The 25250-nt window shown below is 47.7% G+C and overlaps 1 protein-coding gene across 1 annotated transcript; it reads right to left on the bottom strand.

Annotated features, from left to right (window-relative positions):
• Window positions 1-257: 257 nt before the first annotated feature.
• LOC122391856 lies at window positions 258-24952 on the bottom strand. Its single transcript, XM_043386158.1, has 5 exons — window positions 24930-24952; window positions 24352-24503; window positions 21341-21528; window positions 590-797; window positions 258-511 (listed from the first exon to the last, which is right to left on the bottom strand). Exons 1-5 carry the CDS (start codon window positions 24950-24952, stop codon window positions 258-260), a joined length of 825 nt encoding a protein of 274 aa, XP_043242093.1.
• Window positions 24953-25250: the final 298 nt, after the last annotated feature.

Raw genomic sequence — 25250 nt, 5'->3', positions numbered from 1 at the left:
TTTTGATTTACACCGTCCTTGAACACCCGACGACATGTTTTAGTTTTGCCCATTTATGGCCTATATTGGCCTTCCATATTTTGATTTCTTTACCGATAAGACCTTGGTTTAACTAAAGAAGACATTAGTTATTTACAAGCCAGCATACAAACGCATGTCACATCTGCAGAGCACAAGTTAAGCGCTAGCGTACAGGAACTTTTATCAGCTGTTGCCCACACTCCTATACACAAAGCACACCCACTCGCCGCGCGGACTCACACTACAGTCGTCTCGGCTCCTTTGGAGCTATTCTGCGAGGAGATACTTCTGGAGCCGGACCGGGTCACCCACTGACCCCGGACCATCCTGGCCCGGCTGGTCGGGGGCGCTCGCTCGCTGCCGGGACTCGAGCAGAAGCTGTCGGCGGAGACCTGGACCGGCACCTGAATCTGGCACTCGCCGCCGCGCCGCGCCGCCGTCTGCCACAGATGACTGGCCCGGGCGGCGCACGGAGGGCCGGGGGGCACCACTGCCGACCAGCCCGACTCGCTGGGGTCGGGGGCGCCGGCCGACGCCCCCAGCTCGGCGCCCAGGCCCGCCCCGCCGCCGCACGCCCCGGGCGCCGCCGGGGCGCCGCCGCCGCCGCGTGCGGCCGCCCCCAGCTGCTCAGCCATCACCAACGACACGAGATCGACGGCCGACTTGACCCGGCGCGGTGCCGACAGCTGGGTGCCGGCAGGGGTCATTAGGGACAACTGACGTCGGCAGCTCGGGGACGTGGCCGGCTCCTCCTCGGTGGAGTTCATCCGCGAGTTCTGCCGGCGAGAGACGGACCGGAACGGGTCAGAAAACGGGGAGGTAGGGGTTGGGTTAGAGGTGAGGCCAGGAACGGCCCAATCTTACCAATGCCGTGAATAGGCAGAATGCCGTGAATGGAGCCCATTCACGGCAACGGCATATTATCAATGCCGTGGATAGCTATTCACGCCATCTCATTCACGGCATGCGGTCGATGTTTATCCACGGCATTTTGGCAGTGCTTTAACATGGGCAGTGGCACAAGCTGCCGCGAGAGCGGCAGAACAAACGCAAATAATCAGCTGTTTGCGCTGTCGGTGGCCGTTCCATTCACGCCACCTTTTAGTGCCGTGAATGGCGAGTGTTGTGAAAGGGATAGGTCGCTGGGAGGATGTTACTATGCAATATTTGACACTATTATTTTTTTTAGAGTAAAGAATTCTTCATATAATGCCCTTGACATCTTAGAGCGACGATTACACGCATAGTGATTATTTCAAAAACATGTATTTTCCAGGGATAAAATCACACTCAAGTCCATAAAAATAAACATGTTTATTCATTATATGATCTTATTTTTCAAATCCATACGAGATCGTGGAGGCGATTTTAGCATCTGGGCCCAATCATACTAATGCCAAACCTATCTATATATGCCATAATGGCCGTTTTCACGACGGAACTTTCGCAGAGGAACTTATTTGATACCTAAAAAGTACCTACCCTTAGAGGCCTTAACATCCCTCAAACTGAAATATTTTATGTTCAAAATAATTTTAGAAGTTTAAATCCGGGCATTTTTTGCCCTCAAATCACTTATTTATTTACAAACACAGCAATTTTTGGTTCTAGTAGCCCACCTTTCGACTATGAGGTATTAAATCAGCGTGGCAACTTGCTCCCTCTTTGCTCCCTCGGGTATCTAATTCCGGAATTCTTAAAAACAAGGAAAGTATATATCGAGTTCTCTTTTATACCTATTCAGTTATGTTTTAATGGTGATTAAAATATGACAAATTTTTTAATTACATTTCATATAAGAAAACACGCAAAACAATGAAACAAAAATAACTACGGCAGATAATTACCTTCAGGTATCTAATTCCGACCAATCAGCACCTCAGTAGGATATGACGTCATACAAGAATGGTGGTGAAGGCCGTTTGCAGTCCCGGCCGGTAGGTCACGTGACCGCCGGGCGCCTCGGGTCACGCGGCGGTCGGGAGTCGGACGCGGGGCGTGGTCGCGGGCGGACGCGCGGGGCATCATGCTTTGCTTTGCTTGCTTTGTCAACTTCATATAACTTACTATCGCATTCGTGTGAAAGCAAAACACTGCTCAGTGCCTTTAGAAATTGAGTTTTGGAAAGCTCAAGTCCCTATAGCTCCTCAGGCAGGGGCGGATCCAAGGGGGGGGGGTCACATGGGTCATGGCCCCCCCCTTGAGGCCCGGGGGCCCAAAGACCTGCCAGGGGCACCACCGGCCTATCAGGGGTATCACAGTCCTGACAGGGGCACCACAGGACCGCCAGGGGCACCACAGGCCTAGCAGGGACACCACGGGCCTGGTGCCCCTGGGCCCTGACAGGACTGTAACGCCCCTGACAAGCCTGAAGTGTCCCCGGCAGGCACGTGGTGCCCCTGACAGGCCTGAGGCGCCCCTGCAAGGCCGGTGGTGCCCCTGGCAGGCCTGTGGTGTCCATGGCAGGCCTGTGGTGCCCTTGCTAGGCCTCTGGTGCCCCTGACAGGCTTGTAATGCCCCTGGAAGGACTGTGGTGCCCCTGGCAGGCCTCTGGTGCCCCTGACAGGCTTGCGGTGCCCTTGGAAGGACTGTGGTGTCCCTGGACCCTGACAAGCCTGAGGTGCCCCTGACAGGCCCGTGGTGCCCTTGTTAGGCCTGTGGTGCCCCTGGCAGGCCTCTGGTGCCCCTGGCAGGTCTGTGGTGCCCCTGGCAGGTCTGTGGCGCCCCTGGCAGACCTATGTTGACTGGTGCCCCTGCTAGGTCGCTGGTGCCCCTCACAGACCTGTGGTGCCCCTGGGCCTTGACAAGCCTGAGATGCCTGGCTATGACAGGCTCGTGGTGCCCCTGATAGAACAGTGGTGCCCTTGCTAGGCCTGTAGTGCCCCTGGCAGGCCTCTGGTGCCCCTGCTACCCCTGCGCCCGGAGAGGACTATGGTGCCCCTGAAAAGCCTGAAGTGCCTCTCGACAGGCCCGTGGTGCCCCTGACAGGCCCAAGTTACCCCTGCGAGGTCGGTGGTGCTCCTGACAGGCCTCTGGTGCCCCTGGCAGGTCTGTGGTGCCCCCCTGGCAGGCCTGTGTTGACTGGTGCCCCTGCTAGGCCGCTGGTGCCCCTCACAGGCCTGCGGTGCCCCTGGAAGGACTGTGGTGCCCCTGCCCCTAGGGGTGCTCATGGGCCCAACAGGCCCGTTGTGCCCCTGACAGGCCTGTCGTGTATACTTGCTAGACCTGTGGTGCCCCTGCTTCCTGGCAGGCCTGTGGTGCCCCTGCTTCCTGGTGGGCCTGTGGCGCCCCTACAAGGCCGTAGGTGCCCCTGACAGGTTTGTGGTGTCCCTGGAAGGACTTTGGTGCCCCTGACAAGCCTGAAGTGTCAAGGACAGACCCTTTAGACGCCAGGGTCAAGTTCGTCGGACTGACAACGATTCGCTTACCTGATAACGTTCCTGGTAAGTACTCACTACTCAGCGTCCACAACATATATACACATAACACATTCATGTATACTTGCTTACAATTGGTAAATGTGGTTGTGGGTAAGAGTTAAGATACTGACTAAAAATAATAAAAAAATAAAAAAACTGAAAATGGGGGCACCACCAAAATTAAGTGGACGAAATCCGTTGAGTTTTTAATTTTGGGTATAGGTAGGGGCACCACTTCGATTCATGACCCTCCCCTTGGAGTTTTCCTGGATCCGCCCCTGTCCTCAGGTCGGCAACAGTTGAAGCCTCATCTGAACCCATGTGAAAAAAACGAGGGTAAGGAACCTAGTGTTGCTTTTTCTTTTACCGTCATAATTATCTCAAACCATCACAATTTTGAGTTGCCACATTGTCTGCTTCACTACATTCGTGTAAAACTTGGGTGAAGGCTGGTGGCTCAAAGAAAGGTGAAGATATTTCTTTAACTGCCTAATTCGTGAAATTGAAATATCCCGGCTTTACAAATCTACACTTTTCATTTTCTCCACGATACATTTTTTAAAATTGTTTAAATTTATCTACATTTGTTAAAATCGGGGCTTTGGTTTTGTGTAAACTAGATCATAAAGTTTACTATAGTTTTGTGTAACCTGATGGCTGAAGAAAATAGTAATTTTGCTAAAATGATGTGCGGAAATTTGTTGCTTTCCAAATCAAATTACTCATACCTATATTTCATTCAAAATTAGGAGGCATTATTACTGTTTTTTCTTGTAACATGAACTGAGTTTGGGTACGGTGCTCCGGAAACGTTGTGGAACTTTAAGCTAGCTAGAGCAGTTTCCATAAAAATTGTTTAGATAGTTGACATGGCTTGTTGACAACTCTTTTGCTGTTTCTAAAAAAGTGAAAAAATATTTTCCTGCATTAAGCACACAAGGCATGTTATTCTCATAAGCTATCGAATGTGTGTGTGTGTGTTTTTTAAGCTGTTTTTTTTTAAGCTTTTAAGCTGTAACTTCAGTTACTTCACTTTAGAACATATTGCCCAGAATGCGTCACTGATCATGAGCTGGTATATCATATCATATGTAGCAAATACATAAATGAGAATAGTGTGTCATGAATTTTTGTGCATGCTCTGGATCATCTGTAATTACATCAAAGGCTCGCTCAAGAGTGTCCTGCCGACCAGCTTATGCCCAACCCTTTCTGTCCGCAGAACGTCGCTTGCGACTCCCGCACGCCGTTCGCCCCGGCCGTCCGTACTGGTCTTCGCGCTGCGAGCCGCGCTGGAGTTCGCGGCGGCGTCGTGGAGCTCCCATCGGGACGGCGTGTGATGCCCGCGTCGAGCTTATAAGCCGTGAGCTTCGATTGGCGGCTCACGCGGTCACCAGCTGTATGTACAGCCTCGGCCCCGACGACCCCGCTAATGGCCGAGACCGGCATACCCCCGGCATGGGTCCGCTGTCCGGCGCAGCGCTGGCCGCCCGCATGCTATGCTACTTTTGGCTGTATCGCTGCCCAGCGGGAGCGCGCTCCACGCTGCGGAAGAGGTACACGTTGCGACCCGACTGAGGACTGCAACCGGATGGTGACACGTCGGCCTCTGCGCCCTGGCCGGGGCAGGCGTGACCGACGTCACAGTGGAGGAACGCCCAAACAGACCAGCCCACCGTCGGAGCAGCATGGAAATATCATGTTCTGCCTGGACGTCGGACCCGGCGGCCGCAGTGCACCTGCACACGTGCGGAGAGGGGCGCTGGAGGCTACTCTGGAGCTTCTGCCATTCCGCGGCGCGACTGCTGGCAAAACGGCGGCGATTGAGGCGGTTGGGAACAGCTGCAGCAATGGTGATGGCGGTGATGGCGACATGGCGGTTTGGGACTTCATCTCAGCGCGGCCGCCGCCCAGGCGCCGCTGCGCCCGGCTGCTCAGCCACCTACCGGATGGCGGGGTGGCCCTTACGGCCCTCACGCCCGTTCGGTCTGCGGCCACGTTGTGGGGTGGCGGTCGCGGGGTTAGCGGCGTTTGGACTTCGTCCTTTATCCAGACTGCACCGTACCATCTGAACGGATGGATCTGCCAAGAAAGATGACATCCAAGGCGGCTATGAGGCGATCACAAAGCTTCACCAAGAGCTTCTCCTTCATGGGGCTGGCCGGCCGTTAAGTCGCAACACCGGCTGCCGAGTGCCAACAGCTGCGTGCGCTGGCGCCGACGCGTTGTGGGCCGCGCTGCTGACGCCCAAGCTGCGATATCAACCATCTATGAATAAGTGGCAGCGGTGGCGGCTTGTCAGTTGTTAACGTGCCTTAACAGACGTTGCGAATAGCCCGCGTTGGAATCGCATGGTTGGGAACACAACGCAAGTAAAAATGGGCTTCCTTGATGAACCTACTTTTTAAGCATTGTAGCCTTTGTAATTTTGGATGTTTTGCTGTAGATATTATTTTCTACATATATACTATATAGGCACTCACGTGCTTTAAATCGCGCAATGCAATTGAACCATGGTAAAGACAATGATAAATGAACTGAGAGCTGACATGCCCCATGCTTTGTGTGTGTATGTGTGTGTGCGTGTGTGTGTTTTTTTTTTTTTTTTGGCGAGTCGATAAAAGTGGTTTTGGACACTGGATGAGTTTTTAGGGGTGTGGTGAGGGGGGATGTAATTCCACAGACCTTCTGTCAGATTCACTAATACAGTAGGTCTGTGCGGTGTTTAGTTATCGGAGCATTCTTTGAAAGTCGTGAATAGGGCCACCGAGTACCTAAAGCCGTGATATTCCCCCACAAAAACTTCTTTTAAATAACCGGGGATAGGTACATGAGCAGAGTAAATGCTATTACGAACGCCTATCACAATGCTGAGCGAATAGGAAAATCCATAGATGGAGAATTGTGCCGCGTTACGGGTGCTCGGGCGCAGCCAATCCACCGTTACCCCAGCGGTGACCTTGACCCGCATCGTCTGTCTCGGCTCCAAAGCCAAACCGGCGTGGAATTGGGAGCGTTCGAGCACTCATGGTCCAGCGCAATTCTCCACCTAAATCCATTCCTGATACACATTTGCTTGCTCATAGTCATGTAACCCCGGTAAATTCACCCAACTTTCATATTGGTCGCTCCATAGACAGATGGCCACAGAGATCAAGTTAAAAGGCCATTGTTGCATTCATTTAGTGGAGATCATTAACCTTCGCCCCAGTGGGGGGGGGGGGCATATGTTACCACCCTGTCGCGTTTTTTTCGTATAAATAAAAAACCGCGGCGCGTAGCGCCGCGCCGCTTGGGGTAGCTTTTGGTACATCAATTTTGGACAATGTGTGAAATTTTTGAACCCAGGTCATGTCAGGTCAGGTCACTAGGTCAAGTTAACTGACCAAGCCTAAAAAAAAGTTTGCAATCATGTCCAGCCTGCAGTATTTGGCAGAGAGGTTTCAAACTTGGTGGATTACATGATGTTATGGGTGCCTACAATTTGTATATCTCGGATTTTTTATATGCGTGACCTAAGGTCAGGTCAGTGGCGTGACCTTTCCATTATAAGTCAATGGAGAAAAACGAAAATGCCTCTAGATCCGTGTGTACGCATAGGAACAGTCCAAATATTTCAGGATAACAATGATTTGGACCACCCGTGACGACCAAGGTGTCTTTTTTGCTGATAGCCTCTTGAAAGGTCATCCGAGGTCATTTGAGGCTACAAACAGTTTTTTGCCAATAACTCTCGATTGGAAAGAGATAGAACGCTGGGGTTGGCCTCATTGTGTTTGTCTTGCCGAGACGCATCGACTGATATGCAACATGACCTTTTACGGTCAGGTCATGACCTTGACCTGAGGTCAAATTTTGAAGTTGACCTTTCAAGGTCAAATTATAGTTCATTCGACGCGTCTCAGCGAGAGGAACACGATTCTGGCATTAGAAATGACCTAGCTTTTTTAAGTCAAAAGTTATTGTCGAAAAACACTTTTCTTAAAAACAGCTATTTTGGGAGTTTTTGCCCTCTGGAGGCTAAACCGTTGACCTGAGGTCATTTTTGATAATGACCTTATCAAAAGAAGAGTTCAAAAGCTATCGATTGCTTTTCCCAGCGTCTTTCTAGCTATCATAGTTCCTGAGATAATGGCATGTTTTCTGAAAAATATAATGACAATTCGCAAATTTTGACCTTTGATGACCTCCGGTGACCCCAATTTTGCTCTAAGATGAAAAATGACCGAAATACTTTCAAACGTACGCATCAAGAGCTATCGACTGCTTTTTACCGCGTCTTTCTAGCCCTCTTAGTTTTTGAGTTAGAGGTGGGTGGTAACATATGCCCCCCCCCCACTAGGGCGAAGTTGGCGGAGACCGCCACTGGGGCGCGGGTTAAAGAGCCGTGACAGGCCACAAGTTGCGTGACATCATACGTGTAACGACCAATGACGTCGGCCTGCAAAACCCAATGGAAGCGGCTAGCAGCGTGCAATAAAACAGGGCGCTGCTTTCTAAATGTCTGTCGTGCGCCATAAATGAATATATTCTTTGTAGCCTGGCAACTCAGTATCTTTTTTTAACTATTGTACTAGTATTTAGTAATTTCATAATTTTATAATTGTGCTTACGCTTTATGTTGATATTAGTGATAAATCCTTAGATAAAGTAAATCGATGTGATATTTAATAGAAAAATAGCAAACTAACGCACCATTCATTCGAAAGCTGGGGAACCTACTAAAAAGAACTACTAAAATTCATGAGGAACCAAAGGATCAAATGGGGATTAAATAGATGCCTGCTATTCCGTCGTGAAAACGGCCAATATGGGTGTTTCAGTGTTCACCCCGTCCGGACGTCTCACAAACATCCTTCATGATTTCTAAGTACATAGATATTTAAAACAATTAAATACCGTAAACTTGTCAAACAAGTATCAGCACTCACAATGCATATTTTACCACTTTCTGTCTGGCACAGACAGCTACGGAGCATGCTGTCTTCATGCGTCTCAATCTGACTTCTGAACTGAATGCCTTTTTCTTGATATGCTATGGTTTTGAGATGAAGACGGGTTTCTTCAATATTTTGAGTAATTCCTTTTGTTATCGTGCTCGTAAAAAGCAACAAATGAGGCTATAGCTTGAGCTGGCCGGGTGCATGTAGGTACCCAAAGTTTAAACTTTACGAGCTGCATTTCAATTGCATTATTCCAATGTCTTAGAAACAACAGCGGAGCTATCACTAGGTCGTTACTTCAATAATTTCATCTCAAAATTGTTGCAATATCTTAACAGCAAGTAAATAGAAATGATGAGCAGCGAAACGAAGTTAAAATCTAATCCACTCGATTTTCTCAGCGCGAGAATGTCCTCGCGGAAGTTTACTAGGCCAGTAATCCGCTTTTCAGGAGAATTCTTTAGGCAGACTTTAGTTTTTCATAGTTTGCTATCACGTTTTCCACAAATAACTTATCCTTCACACATATGTATGGCTCTAAAACAAATAAACGCCCGACAAAACTTTAAATAGAGAGCTATACTTGTTCACAAGCAATACGCACAATTTCCGATAGCGAAGGTGACAAGAATTGACCAATCACGTTGCGTGTTTTCTGCTGGCGCTGAATTGTACCGTGGGCAAAATGCCGTGAATAGAAATGCCGTGGCACGGCATTGGTGAGATTGGGTAAATGGAGCGCCGTGGTAGGCATCCACGCATTAGCGTCGCCACGGGGGGGCAAGCGGGGCAGCTTGCCCCCCCCAACCTCGGACCGGGCACCCCCTGAGATCGATACAGATCCGATGAGATTTTGGAGTCGGGAAAAAATGGGGTACCTTTCTGAGAATGCCTGTGAGGTCAGACTCTGTTGGAGCGTGCAGTTCAAACCAAAGTCAGAGTCGCAGTCGCCAAAATCTTCCAGACTCCGACTCCACACTCGGAAATGTCAATGCTATGATTCATTCCATGTTCCTAGTTGGTTCTTTCTTACATTTTGTAGCTGATTTTCATAAGTTTTGGAGTGCTGACACATAATTTTCGTTCAAAGCGTGACACGAAATCTTCGGGGCCTTTCTCAACTCTCGTCAAATGTCTGCGACAGGCACAAGTACCGTTCAAGTGCCGCAGGGCTCATGAGCTTGCTTTTCACACAGGCTCCTAAGGAGCTCCACTGAGCTCTAAGAAGCTTTCGGAGGGCCCAAACCGGCCTCTGAGAGTCCCACTGGTGTCCATGTTCTCTGAGGGCCCATACAGGGATCTTTGAGGACCTTATACATACGTAGACCTCTGGAGGGCCACACGAATCTTTGAGGATGCCTTCGAAAATTTCTGAAAACCTCAACTGGCCTCTGATAGTCCAGCCGAACTTTTGAGGCGACAGACTTTACTGACCCCAACCCGGCATCTGAGGGGTCACAACTCACGTGTCCCTCTGAGGGCCGCAACACATGTTTCTTATGTCCCTACCTACGTAGGGTCCTTAAGGATTCGACACAGACCCCGACGGTTCACACTGTTATTCGAGGGCTCCAGGCTCACCCTGGGCCTAGTCTCTTAGCGCCCGCCGCCCACACTGGCTTCTGAAAGCTCGTGTGCCCTAAAGGGCTTTCCGGGCCCACCTTAGGCTCGGAAAGCCCTAAAGCACCACATACACGTAAATATTTGGGTGACCCACGCCGATCTCCGGGATCCTAAGCAGGCTTCTGAGAGTCCACACTGACCCTAACGGCCGCCCCACACCGGACCTCGCATGCGGGTTGCGATTTTTTGGGTTTTCGGGTTTCCTCAAAATCAAATAATACAAACTAAGCTGAGTGACCCACACTACCATCGAACAAGCGAGTCTGCATGTTTTTAGGTTGTGAGCCACCTTGCATCGCATTCCAAAAGCCTATTTCGAGTCAACTTTCGATTTGCCTCGCTGCGAGGTCTGCGAGTTCTGCGAGGTTTGCGTGTTTTTCGTTGGAGTCGAATTTTGGTTCGTTGCGCTGGTATTGCGACTACATGAAATTTTCTGAAGGTGTACCGGCTTCACTGGATTCATGAAGTTACAATAAGGGAACGGTCTAATCACTCTATGAATTAGTACTATGCCCGCAAACTCAAAACCCGCAAACTCGCAACCGCATGCGAGGTCCAGTGTGGGGCGGCCTTAAGTGGCCTGAAATGGCCTGGAAGTCGCAAATCTATCTCTAAGGGATCCCTTGCCGCTATGCCGTGCGTAACTTTTGGTTCCGTTAAATATTTTTGGTCGCGTTTGCAGCGCTTCCCTTCACTCGAAAAACCAGAAACTTTTTGTCCACATTCGAGTGAACAAAACACTTCTTCTCACTGCAGCAAGGATGAATGATGTACAGGTCTCGCGAGATTAAGCGGTAGGTTTTGCACTTTTACATTTCAATTTCCGGTTATATCTCAGAAACTAATCGATCTACGATGAAGCCATTTTACACGATCATGGCCGGCTTGTTACCCAACAAGTCGATCGCATCTTCAACACTTAAAAGCTTAAGACGACGAAGATATAGCCTGAAGTACACTAAATTTTCTAGGTGCAAAACCTACCGCTAAAACCCGCGAGACCTGTACTTCCGATTCACACTTCCGACATTCACTCTCAGTCTCCGCCGAATGTCCAATTCTTAGCTACAATCGGCGGCTGAGATAAGCCCTATGCATTTCACGTAAAACCTCGCAATGCATCCGTGAATGGAGGTTTTAGCGAGATGATCCGATTCAAATGGAGCGTTTTTTCACCCTCTTCTGGGTAATGATCATGAGCGACGAGAGTCTGCACAGGGGCCCTCTGCAGTGCGTCTGCAATCGCAGCCACTGTAATTCTAACGGTCGTTTTTGTCCAGAAATTTCAAAATTTTGTTATTTTTTTTTGTAAAAAAATACATGCTATAGCTAGAAGGAAAACTTTGTCACCATCGGATTCCTCGCACCATTGCGCGTCTAATGATATGTAAAACGAGTGAGTAACGGCTGAGGAAAGGCAAGATTTAACACAAAACTTGATTTTGCCCCCCCCCCCCCAACCGAAAATGTCTGGCGACGCCTATGCATCCACGGCATCTGCATCCACGGCATTGGTAAGATTGGGCCCTGTCAAGGGTCAGGTAAGGGTAGGTAAAAGGCGATGTCAGTAGTAAGATCAAGACTCAGCTCAGGGGTTGGGTCATAGACCAGGTCAGAGGTTAGGTCAAAGGTGAGGTCAGTGGCCAGGTCAAGAGTTAGGTCAGTGGTCAATGCTCATGTCCGAGCGTTCATGTCTTAGGTTAAGTTAATTTTTGCTATAATGTGCGTCCGTGTTCGCACCTGCATATCAGCTATACGATGGCTCAAGTGCATCTGCCTTTGACATAGGTTAGACAATATGCATTCCTAATTCAGTTTACAAGTTATTGATATGGCCTTTAACCCGCGAGTTGCTGGGGGGGGGCGTTAAACGCCCCCACTTTTTTCGCCGGGCCATAGCATAAAAACGGCGCGCCGCAGGCGCGCCAAATTTTGGGTACCTGTAGGGAATTGATTGAAGTTTATTGTGACAAAGTTTCAAAAAAATCGGTCTGAAAATTTTTGAGATATCGAGGTTTTAGTGACGTCATGATTTTTGAATTTTCGACCAAAAACGGCGTATGTTCAAAAAATCATATAAAATCACATAATAGACATTCAGACATGCCGTAAACGCCATTAGACTGCCAATACCATGAACAATCAAATGGCTATCTTCGATTATTGATTATCGTTCCGCATTTTCCAAAATCTTCAACTGAATCTTGACAATTTCTCGTGACTACTTCACGACTATGATACATGCATTTCTTAAATTAAACTTTTTTAGCCAAACATGTGTACATATGATAAAATGAATGTCACCATCGTGTTCTACGCCCCAAATTACCCATAAAGCATATGTCACGGGCTGCGAATATCAGTTTTGATTTTCGGGGATATGTGCCTACCCGGTTGACCTGACCTTGACCCTGACCTATGCTTGACTGACCCCTACATGTAGCTGACACTCTTGTAGGCCTTATACGATGGATTGTGCACCATTTTGACAGAGTTTATGACGAGAGGCGCCCATTGCGAAGTCCTGAAGTCCATGCTACTGAAAGGCCAATTTCAGGTGTTTGACCTGACCTTGACCCGACCTGTGACCTCAAAACTCAACTTTAAAGTACTCATCTGAAGCGTCTCGTCGCGCTCTTTCGTTTGCCGCCTCGTGCGTTTCGCTGCGCCTATTGGTTCTCGAGTTATCGGCTGGGGGCGTTTAACGCCCCCCCCCCCCCAGCAAACGGTGGGTGGCGAAATACCCCAGCAACTGCCGGGTTAAAACTCCTGCAGAATTGAGTGTAGACTGAAAAGTAATATGGATTAACCCATTTGTCATCGTTTGACCGTAACCTTTTGGAGAGGCTAGGGGGATCTTCCTTAATTGAGTGGAGATGAGAGAGGCAGGATTGTTTCCAAAGCCTGAACAACGACCTTTTGCAGAAGTTTTAAGGAAAGCCCATTCGATGGCTGCTGAGACACCTGATAACTTAGTTGCTAGAAAGGTCAATCCAATTCAATAAGAAGTACGTTAGCTTCTGTGTGAGATAAGGTCATGCCCGTCAGCCACATAAGGATTCACGTTTAGTTTATATATCTGCTGGGAGTGTGAGGTGAGATAAGCGGTGGCGTCTTTGAACTTTGTGATTGTATTCAATGCTTTGTAGGACGTAACATTTAGCTTTGAATCATCACGACACTGAAAGTTCAAGTCGCATGAAACGCATACGGAATATGTAACACGTTACTGCGGGATTGGATCATGACATGCTGGGGTTATGCATATATTGTCATGCATGTTGACATTGCATAATGCATATTAGTGTATATACGCTCATGCGTTGACCAGAAATACCGGCCCAGAAAATGTATTAACACCTGACCAATATTACCCAAATGTACTTCCTTCGTTGAACCATAACATTAGATTCAGCGCACGAACGGGTCACCAAGTTCTTGGAAACACTTTGCAGTGAACACAGTATCGGGAAGTAATTCCCACCGCCCTGTTGTGAGATTAATGGACGTCCCCAGTGCCCCACTGCGGTAGTAGCTTCATAGCCCTAAACTTGTCGCAGACTTATGTGAAATTCAGAGCCAGGGAAGTGGCTCGAAACACATAGAATATTGATATCCACAGAACTTCGGAATCTTCTTAATGGCCAATGCATATATGTATGATAAATATATTTTAAATACGTAATATGAAGGTTAGGTATATGATGTACCAGGGGTGTAATTTTCTGAAAATGATTGTGGGTGCCAAGCTGTAGGGGTGCCACGCCGTTTTGAGACGCAATGGATATTCTTTTTGTGGGAGCCTAAATTAACACCGAATTTGATAACATTATTGCTAGCCGAAGGGCGCTGTGTCGTGACATGTCTGACTAAGCAAATACACGGTTAAAAGTGTAAAGTGACCGGAAGGGCGTAAAAAATATAGAGGGACTTCATCCAGTAGTAGGGGCGCCAAATGTAGGGGCGCCAGACGGTTACGAGGGCGTAGTGAGACCATGAAAAGGGCGCCATTTTTCTATAAGGGCGTCGAGTGATTGAAAACGTTATATGGTCCAGGGGCGCTGAGAGACCAGAAGGGCGTCTACAGTCAGTAGTGCTAAGTTGGTGGGGAAATAGGGGCGCCAGACGGTTACGAGGGCGCCGTGAGACCATGAAAAGGGGCGCCATTCTCCTAGAAGGGCGCCGAGTGATTGAAAACCCTTTGTGGTCCAGTGGCGCTGAGAGGCCAGAAGGGCGCCGAACAGTCGAGGGATGCGGCGCGGTGCTGTCAAAAGGGCGTCATTCTCCCAGAAGGGCGCCGAGTGATTAACCCGCGCCCCAGTGGCGGTCTCGGCCAACTTCGCCCTAGTGGGGGGGGGGGGGGGGGGGGGGGGGCATATGTTACCACCCACCTCTAACTCAAAAACTAAGAGGGCTAGAAAGACGCGGTAAAAAGCAGTCGATAGCTCTCAATGCGTACGTTTGAAAGTATTTCGGTCATTTTTCATCTTAGAGCAATATTGGGGTCACCAGAGGTCATCAAAGGTCAAAATTTGCCAATTGTCATTACATTTTTCAGAAAACATGCCGTTATCTCAGGAACTATGGTAGCTAGAGCATGGAAAAGCAATCGATAGTTTTTAAACTCTTCTTTTGATAAGGTTATCATCAAAATTGACCTCAGGTCAACGGTTTAGCCTCCAGAGGGCAAAAACTCCAAAAATAGTGTTTTTACGAAAAGTGTTTTTCGGCAATAACTTTCGACTACAAAAAGCCACGACATTTATATTGCCAGAATCGTGTTCCTCTCGCCGAGATGCGTCGAATGAACTATAATTTGACCTTGAAAGGTCAACTTGAAAATTTGACCTCAGGTCAAGGTCATGACCTGACCGGAAAAGGTCATGTTGCATATCAGTCGATGCGTCTCAACAAGACAAACACAATGAGGCCATTCTCAGCGTTCTAGCTCTTTCCAATCGCGAGTTATTGGCAAAAATCTGTTTGTAGCCTCAAATGACCTCGGATGACCTTTCTAGAGGCTATCAGTAAAAATGACACCTTGGTCACCACTGGTGGTCCAAATCATTGTGATTCTGAAATATTCGGACTGTTCCTATTCGTACACACGGATCTAGAGGCATTTTCATTTTTCTCCATTGACTTGTAATGGAAAGGTCACGCCACTGACCTGACCTTAGGTCACGGATATAAAAAAAATCCGAGATATACAAATTGTAGGCGCCCATAACATCATGCAATCCACCAAGTTTAAAACCTTTCTGACAAACACTGCAGGCTGGACATGATTGCAAACTTTTTTAGGCTTGGTCAGTTAACTTGACCTGGTGACCTGAACTGACATGACCTGGGGTCAAAAATTTCACACAATGTCCAAAATTGATGTACCAAAAGCTACCCCAAGCGGCGCGGCGCTACGCGCCGCGGTTTTTTATTTACACGCAAACAACGCGACAGGGTGGTAACATATGCCCCCCCCCCACTGGGGCGAAGGTTAAAAACGCTATATTATCCAGGAGCGCGAGACGGTCAGGAGGACGCCGTTACAGCATGCAAAGGGTGCCGTGCTCTCGAAAGGACGCTTGTAAAGTACTTGTGGGTGCATCTTCATCATTTGGGGTAGGGGGGCATCATTCTAAATTCAGGATTGTGGGTGCATTTGACCCCTCAAAGAGATATAAAATTCCACTCCTGTGATGTACATCAAAAGAACTGAAAAGTGATAAATATCAACAGTGTCAGGTCGAAAAAGGATGAAAATGTCAATTCAACATATAACGACACTGTATAACCTAATCTACCGTCTGAGTGTATTTACTGTCACTTCATCATGGTTCGTGGTGATTTTTCTGTTTCTATGACTCTTTGCGAACAACTTGATTTACCAAATGGTGTAAATCCGGCACCCATAATACCCAGAAGCTGACTGAGTGTTTATCTCCCCACATTTAATCGGAACCTCGGGAGATCCAGCAACTACAAGGAACTGTATTCTGTTTCTCTGCATACAAATATCAGTGATTTTCTCTTAGCCGCACTCGAGAGCTACCTACTTCGTGGCGAGACTGAGACTGATGTAAATGCTTGCAGCTGCCCTCCAAGGCCGGCTAACAACCTATTTAGCTCAACAGCCTCCTATCTAACCCAAAAATGTGGTTTACTTTTGAGTGAACTAGGGGCCTACCTAAAATAATTGCATATGGGTCTCAACTTCAGAAATGGTTTGTATTGCACACTGGTGAGTCTTTTATACTAATGTTTCCAGCGTTGTATTTTCGAGGCACGCCAAACTTGTCGAGTAGGCAGTTTCTCGGCTGGCTCGAATGGTATACAATCAGCAGCTACTGGAGGACCATTTCACTCCGAACTTTAAAGCCGTGGCCGGTGTCAACTTCTTTCTCTGAAGGTTTAATTGAAATGAATTGACCGGCACCGTATTTAAGAGACACAGTCTTATCGATGCATAAGACATGAATGGCGATTCAATAAAAATGCACCCCATGAACGCTCCTGCTAGGTAAATGTCAAGCAATAACTAAAACTGATGTTCTAGGGCTCTAGTTCCTTTCATTTATTAGTTGGTAGTTTTGAACTTTTTCTGGAGAGGCTTCAAACAAGCTTTTAGTTAGCAATAGTGTGAAGTCGTCTTAACATGCTTCTGTATAGCGCGTGCTCGTGACTTGCGAATACAAATGACATATTTGAAAAGGCAAGTACTTGATCTATGCCTAATTTTTATTCTGTCATGTGACAAACCATGATTCCTAGCAAGTTTTCCCCAAGTCAATGCAGAACAAGAGTATTTAACGTAAAAAGGGCACTTAACCAAATTTCAGTCCGATGGAAACTCTAGAGCACACTTGAACTGTTTCCCACATAAAGTACATCTTTAACTGCGCTGCTTTTGGGAAGCGACAAGGTCAAGCCCCAGAAGACCGTCGTAAACCGGCATTGTGCCTCGCACATGGTGCAGTAAATGTCCAAATGGTCTCGGCTGACCGCATGTAGACCGAGCAGAGAAAACCATCGGAACTGCGTCACGCCCGTCATGGAGCAGCCGATGGTTCAACGTAATGATCCAACACAACATAAGAACTCTCCAACATCAAACATAACAATAACACTACACGAGCGCAGCGGTCTGACACAGGCCATGTCCAGCCAGGCTGCATAGCCTGTTTTATGGTCTGATACATTCTGAAGTTGGATGAGTGGACTGAAGCTTGGAGATGGAATGCGGCTGTAAGCGCTGAAGACTGTATAGTTGCTGAACTATAGACGGGAGAGCGAAAGCTTATTTAAAAATCACTATGTTTTGAAAATTCAGTTGGCGTCAACTGCCTGCTGACCAGATATCGCATACTGGGATTCGAGCATTTCCAAGTCGGCTTCATTTGGAGCGTCTCTTTTAACACGCGCACTGCAGCGGGTCTGAGCCGAACACGAAATGCAGGGGGGGGGGGGTTGAAAACAACCCCCCCTGAGATCTCGAAAACGGCGCAACGTAGCGACAAGCGGTAAACGGCGTTGGATAGGTCGGGATGTTATCTAGAGGAAATACTAAGGTCATTTTTGTCCTAGGTCAAAAACGAGGTCACCAGAGGTCACCGAAGACAAAATGTTACGATTTTCACAACGGGAATTTCGCGGTAGTTTTTCTTGAATAACTCGTTACACAGAAGAGATAGAGAGTTGATTCGAACGCCATCGTTCTTAGCTCGTCAAGGCGCATCGAATGATATATAATATGACCTCGAAAGGTCAAGTTGAAAATTTGACCTCAGGTCAAGGTCATGTCCTGACCGAAATAGGTCATGTTGCATATCATTCGATCCGCATTGACGAGACAAACACGATAAACGTCGAACGGAGTCTCTATCTCTATTCAATCTCAAGTTATTGAAGAAAAACCGTTGGTGACCTCAGGTGACCTCAGATGACCTGGAGGTCACCTTCCAAAGGTCACAAGTGATATGTTTCGGCGAAATCACCAACAGGGACCTGTAATACTATGATCCTGAGCATATTGAAGTCATAGGATGGCATTCAGAGTAAGTTGAAATTTCTCCCATTGACTTATAATGGGCCGGTCGCAAAAATGACCTGACCTTAGGTCATCGATATAAAAATTCCGAGATATACAAATTGTAGCTCGTGATGCCCTTACTACTTCCTGCGGGTTTCAAGATCCTATCTCAACAACTGTGGGCTTGGTGGGATTGCAAACTTCGAAATTTACGTTCTGAGGTAGGGTCACTTGACCTGACCTGGTGACCTGACCATAGGTCACCTGGGGTCAAAATTTTCACTCAAGGTGCGCAACAGTTGGGAGAACAGGTATGCAAAATTTGGCGGCGCTGCGCGCCGCCGTTTTCTTGCGATCTGCGAAAAACCACAGGGGGGGGGGTTGAAAACAACCCCCCCCCTGCAGTGCGCGTGTTAACCCGCGAGTTGCTGGGGGGGGCGTTAAACGCCCCCACTTTTTTCGCCGCGCTATTGGGTACCTGTAGGAAAATGAATAAAGTTTGTTTTGCCAAAGTTTCAAAAACAAAAATCGGATCTGAATTTTTTAGATATCGAGGTTTTAGTGACTTCATGATTTCTGAGGTTTCTACCAAAAACAGCATATGTTCAAAAAATCATAAAATCACAGAATAGAGATACAGACATGCGGTAAACGCCAGTAGACTGCTAATACCAAGCATAATCAAATGGCTCCGATTTTTTATCATCGTTCCACATTTTCAAAAATCTTGAACTGAATCTTGGCAATTTATCGTGACTACTTCACGACCATGCTACATGCATTTCCTAAATTGAACTTTTTGAACCAAACACGTACACATATGACAAAATGAATGTCACCATCGTGTTCTACGCCCAAAATTACCCATAAAACATGTGCCATAGACTGCGAATACCAGTTTTGATATTCGGGGATATGTGCTTACCTGACTGACCTGACCTTGACCCTGACCTATGTTTGACTAACCCTACATGTAGGTATCTGACAAGTTGTAGGCCTTAAATGAAGGATTGTGCACCGTTTAGACAGAGTTTATGACGAGAGGCGCAAATCGCGAGGTTCTGAAGTCAATGCTACTGAAAGCCCGATTTCAGGTGTTTGACCTGACCTTGACCCGACTTGTGACCTCGAAATTCAAGTTTCAAGTAATCATCTGAAGCGTCTCGTCGCGTTCTTTCGTTTGCCGCCTCGTGCGTTTTGCTGCGCCTATTGGTTCTTGAGTTATCAGCTGGGGGCGTTTAACGCCCCCCCCCCCCCCCAGCAAACGGCGGCTGGCGAAACACCCCAGCAACTGCCGGGTTAACCCGCGCCCCAGTGGCGGTCTCAGCCAACTTCGCCTTGGTGGGAAGGGGAGGGGTATATGTTACCACCCACCTCTAGCTAAAAAAAAAAAACTAAGAGGGCTAGAAAGACGCGGTAAAAAGCAGTCGATAGCTCTCAATGCGTTCGTTTGAAAGAAGTTCAGTCATTTTTCATCTTAGAGCAATATTGGGGTCACCAGAGGTCATCAAAGGTCAAAATTTGCCAAAGGTCATTATATTTTTCAGAATGCCTTACATCTAGATCATAATTAGTTTGCCGTAGCCTGAAGCTTGGAGAGCACCCCATGTAATCATGCTGAATTCATGTGGACCACCCTCCTCATGTCTCAGACCTGTGACGCTGATATGGAAACCTACCTATATGGAAACCAATGGAAACCTTAAGAGCTGTGAATAGATCCCCGTGTGTCTGCACGGACTGATTGACTCTGCCATTGACTTCTACAGAGGTCTATAGAAACCTATATAGTTCGACATGTAGATATTACAGTCTATAGCTCTGTTCATTGAACAGCAGTGCCTCTAACGCACTCCAGAGCTGTAGCCAGTGGTCGCTCTGAGCTGTACCTACAGCGAACTCCAGAAGCCATGTTCTAGGTCCGTTGGAAGAGACACCAACCGAGGCAACGAGATCGATACAGGGGTGTGGGTGGGACTCATCAGTCCCAAGCTGGGAGGTCACTTTGGCACGGGCTTTGCGATGAACATTTGGTTCATCATTATATGTAGGGGAGACCCGGGAGGTATGGGCCCCCTGGAGGTATGGGCCATCGCAGTTTTGAAGAAGTGTTGCGTATTTTTACACATTTGACGGCGTTAACTGGTAGCAGCCATTTCGTTATACATCCCACGTGATTTTCAAAGCCTTCCTCAGTCTTCTTTGGCAATGAGCGGTGATAAAGCGTTTTTGCCCTCTTCGAGTAAAATACGGTACATACAGAAAATTCGTGATAAATTTGAACCAGGCTCGTTTTATGATGTCAGACCTTCGCTGATATAAAGTTTAAAGCATGCAAATTAAGACTGGATCGACAATATGAAGCTTTCTTGCAAGATTATGAGCTGAGATGCTATAACACACATTATGGCGTCCTAACCGGGAGGTTCGGGCCACCCACCCCCGGTGATCCTAAATGAATAAAAAGATGCTTTCATTGAATGTCCTCGTCAATAAGTTTTATTTTTGTCGCGCAAGGTCGAAAATTTAACTACAAATTTGATTCGAACAGAAAAATATTATTGATCTTAGTTCATGGTGCATGATTGTGTTTACCAAAATACATATGGGCCCAAGAGGCCTCCATGAAGCAAGCTGTTGGCCGCTTATGCGGTTCCTGGGCTCTAAGAGAGATCAAGGTAGATACCAGCTACGAGTATTATTCTTATTGTCGAGAAAAGAATATGAAACATGGCACCGGCCCATACCTCCCGGGCCATGGCCCATACCTCCCGGTGTATTTTGATGGATCGAAAAAGCACATGATTTATTGAAAGTTATCTCGAGACAAAATAGTTGATCCCAGATGCCTAATATCAGGCACACGTTGCAGGCGAAAGGCAATGCCACGTATACAGAGTGAAAAACCGAGTCTAGCCACAGCCCACTGGAAGAAAATTGCCTTTTCACAAAACCGGCCCATACCTCCCGGGTCTCCCCTACTTGCTTTACAATGGTTTATGTTAGTTGGCCTGTGTCTGAACTAGAAAATTACAAATCATATCACAATCACGCGATAGGTATAAAACATCATATTTTCCTATAATTACTCTTTTTCTTTGGTTCACAAAATGCGAAAAAAAAGAAATGGGCGATAAACTCAAGGCTAACACACCCGTATTGTCCATTCTGCTGTTTTTTCCTTGTATGGTTTTGTTGAAGGGGAATATCATAAACACAATGAGAGAGCATATGTTTGATTTAGTGTAACTCGGCAACGCAACCCGACAAACGGACCCATATCTTAAACGATCAAGCGAGAAACGTACCTGCACCGTCATTGGCGTTTCTGCTCCGAGTGTTGCCAGCTTATACGGCAGACAGGGCTCCAGCATCCGGATCTTGCCCCAGCGGTTGATGAAGAGCGCGATGGCCGCCACCCAGAGGAGCAGCACGAGCAGCACCAGGCACACCTCCTCCGCCGTGAACAGCCGCCGCGCCTCCACCGGGCTGACATCTGCACAACACACCCAAACACACCACTCCCAGAGACACGCTGAGCCTGTGTTTGGAGTCACTGTGTGGAAGGATGCGCACTATGCCGATTACAGGGTGGGGCAGCATAATCGGGAATAAATATCAAACGGGATTATTTGGTCATGAATTTAAAAATATAGCTCCAAGCACTATTTTAACAACATCCCATCAATCGGTCACCTTTTACCTATCCCTCATCCTATTTGACCGCCCTTCGCGTCGATGACCTTCTCAAGGCGGGTCCAAAAGCACGCGCATGCACGTGCAACCTCCTGCTTGTCCATGATCGCCCATCAGCTTCGTACCTTGCACTGAAGACCGTTTTTACTGATGATAAGTTGTTCATTAAACTTCTACCAAAAAACGCTCCATATAAAGAATTTGGTCGGATTTAAATCGGCGGAGTTGAAGGACCAGAAGTTTTTGGTTCATCTCAGGTGGAGGTGCCCTACACAATAACATGTCGTCCTCACTGCAGTACCAGCACGGACAGAGTCCTCGTAAGACGTGATCTGGACCGTCAGTGATCCTCTCTTCCGACGACTCCACGTGAGTCTGCCAGAGTGTGGATGTATTTACCAGAGGTGCTCGTTTTATCCGGGCTCGATGAAGTAGGGTGCACCACGTGCACCTCCCTTGAAGACCACCCATAGGTCCATCACCTCAACAGGATGTTTACTTTGCATGACCGCTGCAATATTCTCGATACAATCCCCTATATGGCATGCCATTCTTTTTTATCGTATTCCAGTCGGTGATAAGATTTTTGGTCGCTGAAGTTTTGAACATTGTTTCTTTTTAATATGCTTAAGAGCTTCTTCCTTATATTCAAGTGAGTCATCTTGTATGTCCTCTGCTAAGAGTTATTTTACGACGATTACGTTAACTTTTTGTCCTAAGTATCCCCACACAATCCTTATCGTCCGTGATAACACGTTGACCTGTCCAGCAACCTTTACGTGGAATGGCATTGTTTTAAACAAAATGTTCTTGTTTTACTCGTTTAACATTAGTGTCTATGGGCGCGCGCAAAGCACTTGGAGCACCGTCGAACTATTTTGCTGCTCTTTTCCAGGAAGTTGCATGCTCATGGATGTAGTCATGTCAGATGATGCACAACTTTTGGGCGTTTCATTGCCATGATATAATTTATCAAAATAATGCCATGCCTACTCATGACCAGAGCCCAAAAAGCATTCCCGATTATGCTGCCCCACCCTGTATTTGATTTAGGCAGCTGTTATTTGATTTGAGCTGTTTTGAAATGGAAGGTCTGCGGACGGTTACAATGCATTTACGTTTCTGTTAGTAAGAATTTCCCTGTGGAAATAAACGACAAGTGTCTACGGCTGCGAGCGTCGGCTATGGTATGGAAAACCGTTTCTCTGTGTTTGTGTTCGAAATTGACAGAGGCAGGGAAACCGTGAAAAGAACACTGAGTGTAAATGGATGATGTTGATGTTACAAGACAGGTGGCATTCGGCGTATGTGGTGTTACTTCCACGGACATCATACGCTGTTGATGGAAGATGCATACCTACAGATGCTTAAATGTTTAACCGAATGCATTTATTTTTTCAATAATATCGTAATCTGAGTCCCTGGATGGATGGTCTGGTTCACAATGCTTGCATAAATACCACAAAACGTAAGCGATGTTTTTCTCCAATGTGCTGCCTGTCGACGATAGCACAGGTGGGAAAAACGTCGAAATCCCCACCCGCTTATCATCTCTGGCCAATGATCATAGGCTCGAGTGAGGAGCAGAGCATGTCTCCCAAGCATTTGGCCCGCAGGCGACAGACGATCGGAATTCGGAACGCTGGCGCCACACTGCGCCATTTACTGCAGCTAAGTGCCGGGCCAGCAGCCGAACCGAAGGTCATGCTCGTATATCCGTGAGACCGCGGGGTACATAAAAAGCCGACCATTGGCTGTGCTGATAGTCTGGTTTCGCTCTGGCCACGGCTTTAATCCGCCTTCAGTCGTAGCCTGCCAGTGTCCAGCCAGAGCACAACACAAGTCCGTCTTTTTCAAGAGCTTATTAAGAGCTTATTAACTCAGAGTGACAGAGTGATTAACTCAGAGTGACCAAGCGGAGTAGAGAATGACCCCGAGTGAGCAGGAAGAAGACAAAATATAACATTTAACATACTGAGTGAACTGTTGGAAGACTAAGTGGCCTAAACGACTTGACGAAGCTAACTCTGATTGGCCCAGGTGGCCATGGGTGACTTGATGAATGATTTTGTAGCTAAAATGGAAGAAGACTGAATGGTTTCGAGTGACCTGTTTTAGGATTGAATGACCTTAGTTAGTTACAGGGTGGCGGAGAAACCCGAGTGTCCCCGAGTGACCTGGGTGGCTGAGTGACACGTGGCCTGAAGACTCGGGCGACATCAAATGACCCGTGGAGAAAACAGCCCTCTATTGATCGGCTGCAACTGTGTGGCTGCTGACTGCCTTGTGGGACGGTGCTCAACGAAGCTAACTTCCAAGTCCCAGTGCCACAGAGTGCCTAATTTAGGAGATGGAGTGATATATTAGGTACTGATGTATTCGCCTCTACTCGAATAAACGCTTACATGAGTACTTATATAGTTTTTGCACCGTTTTTACGAGCAGCTTCTCTGTATATTCATACAGTGCAGACTAACAAGAAAACAACTTCCTTCCTAGCTCATTTCCTGTTTCCGTATAGCTCCGATGTAAATCACTTCCTACACATTAGGATCCCTATCGATGACCGTCCGTTACCGTAAAGCAAAGCCGTCATCATTTGAGCAGCATCACCGCCACTGACCTCTGCTGTCGATGAGGGGCGCCTCTGTGCGCACATCCTGCTGGCTCGTGATGCAGCCGCACTCTTCCAGGCTTACGGAGGTCTCCACGGTCGTCCAAAGTCGGGTCACCGAACAGGTCAACTGGAGTACCCCAGGGCAGCCTCCAGGAGCGCTGGAACAAGAGAAGAATTATGAATGAACAAGAAGTTTTGTGATTAGAGGAAAGCAAATACAAGAGTCGAGCTAAACAAACAGGCACAGTGATGCCTTTTTAGTTGTCATCGATTGGCATCTTTGTGTGTTCAGTGCAGCGCAGTGGCACCCACTGCGTCTGTGTCGCCTGGTGGGATCGATACTCGAATCTCGGACCTGTGGGAAACAAAGCTCTCGTAACTTCGGAGAAATGATCTTGTCACTCCATCAAAGTTCGGGTCCATGATTTTGTGAAGGTCACGTCTGCGGCTTTGGCAAAGTCACCTGACACTACGGTCAGGTGCTGTGCTTTCAGATTCACTTAACTTCATGAAACTTCACCAGTGGCGTATCCAGGATCTTGAAAAGGGGGAGGCCAAACCTGCTCAAGGGGGCCCACCCTTACCTTAGGGGCCCCAGTGGTAGCATACTTAACCCACGCACAGGTGCGGTTCTTTGCCACTGAAGAAACGAAGCGAGCGAGCCGCTCAGAGTCACCGGTGTTGGTCCCTCAGACGTGTCTATGAAAGGCCGTCAGATGCGCTGGTGTGGGGTCCACACAGGCGCCGTTGTGGGGGCCTTAGGGCTTAGAGACGTTGGTAGGGGCTGTCATAGGCATGTATGGGACCCTGAAAGTTACTAGTGGCCCTTCATAGGCCGGCAAGGGAATCTCAGAGATGCCGGTAAGAGGCCCTCAGAGTCGCTGGTAAGTGGCCGTTAGATGCGC

Source organism: Amphibalanus amphitrite, unplaced genomic scaffold (genome assembly GCF_019059575.1).
Source record: "Amphibalanus amphitrite isolate SeventyFive unplaced genomic scaffold, NRLGWU_Aamphi_draft 000458F_arrow, whole genome shotgun sequence".
Taxonomy (NCBI): Eukaryota; Metazoa; Arthropoda; class Thecostraca; order Balanomorpha; family Balanidae; genus Amphibalanus; species Amphibalanus amphitrite.
Note: the sequence above shows the minus strand (reverse complement) of the source record. Positions and strands in the feature narration are given on the sequence as shown.

Coding starts and splice junctions, on each gene's coding strand:
- LOC122391856 (XM_043386158.1), bottom strand. CDS start 24,952: ATGCTACCACTGGGGCCCCTAAG. Junction 24,504..24,929: donor CTACCACTGGGGCCCCTAAG/GTAAGGGTGGGC, acceptor CTCTTGTTCCAG/CGCTCCTGGAGGCTGCCCTG. Junction 21,529..24,351: donor GCCCCTCATCGACAGCAGAG/GTCAGTGGCGGT, acceptor TGTGTTGTGCAG/ATGTCAGCCCGGTGGAGGCG.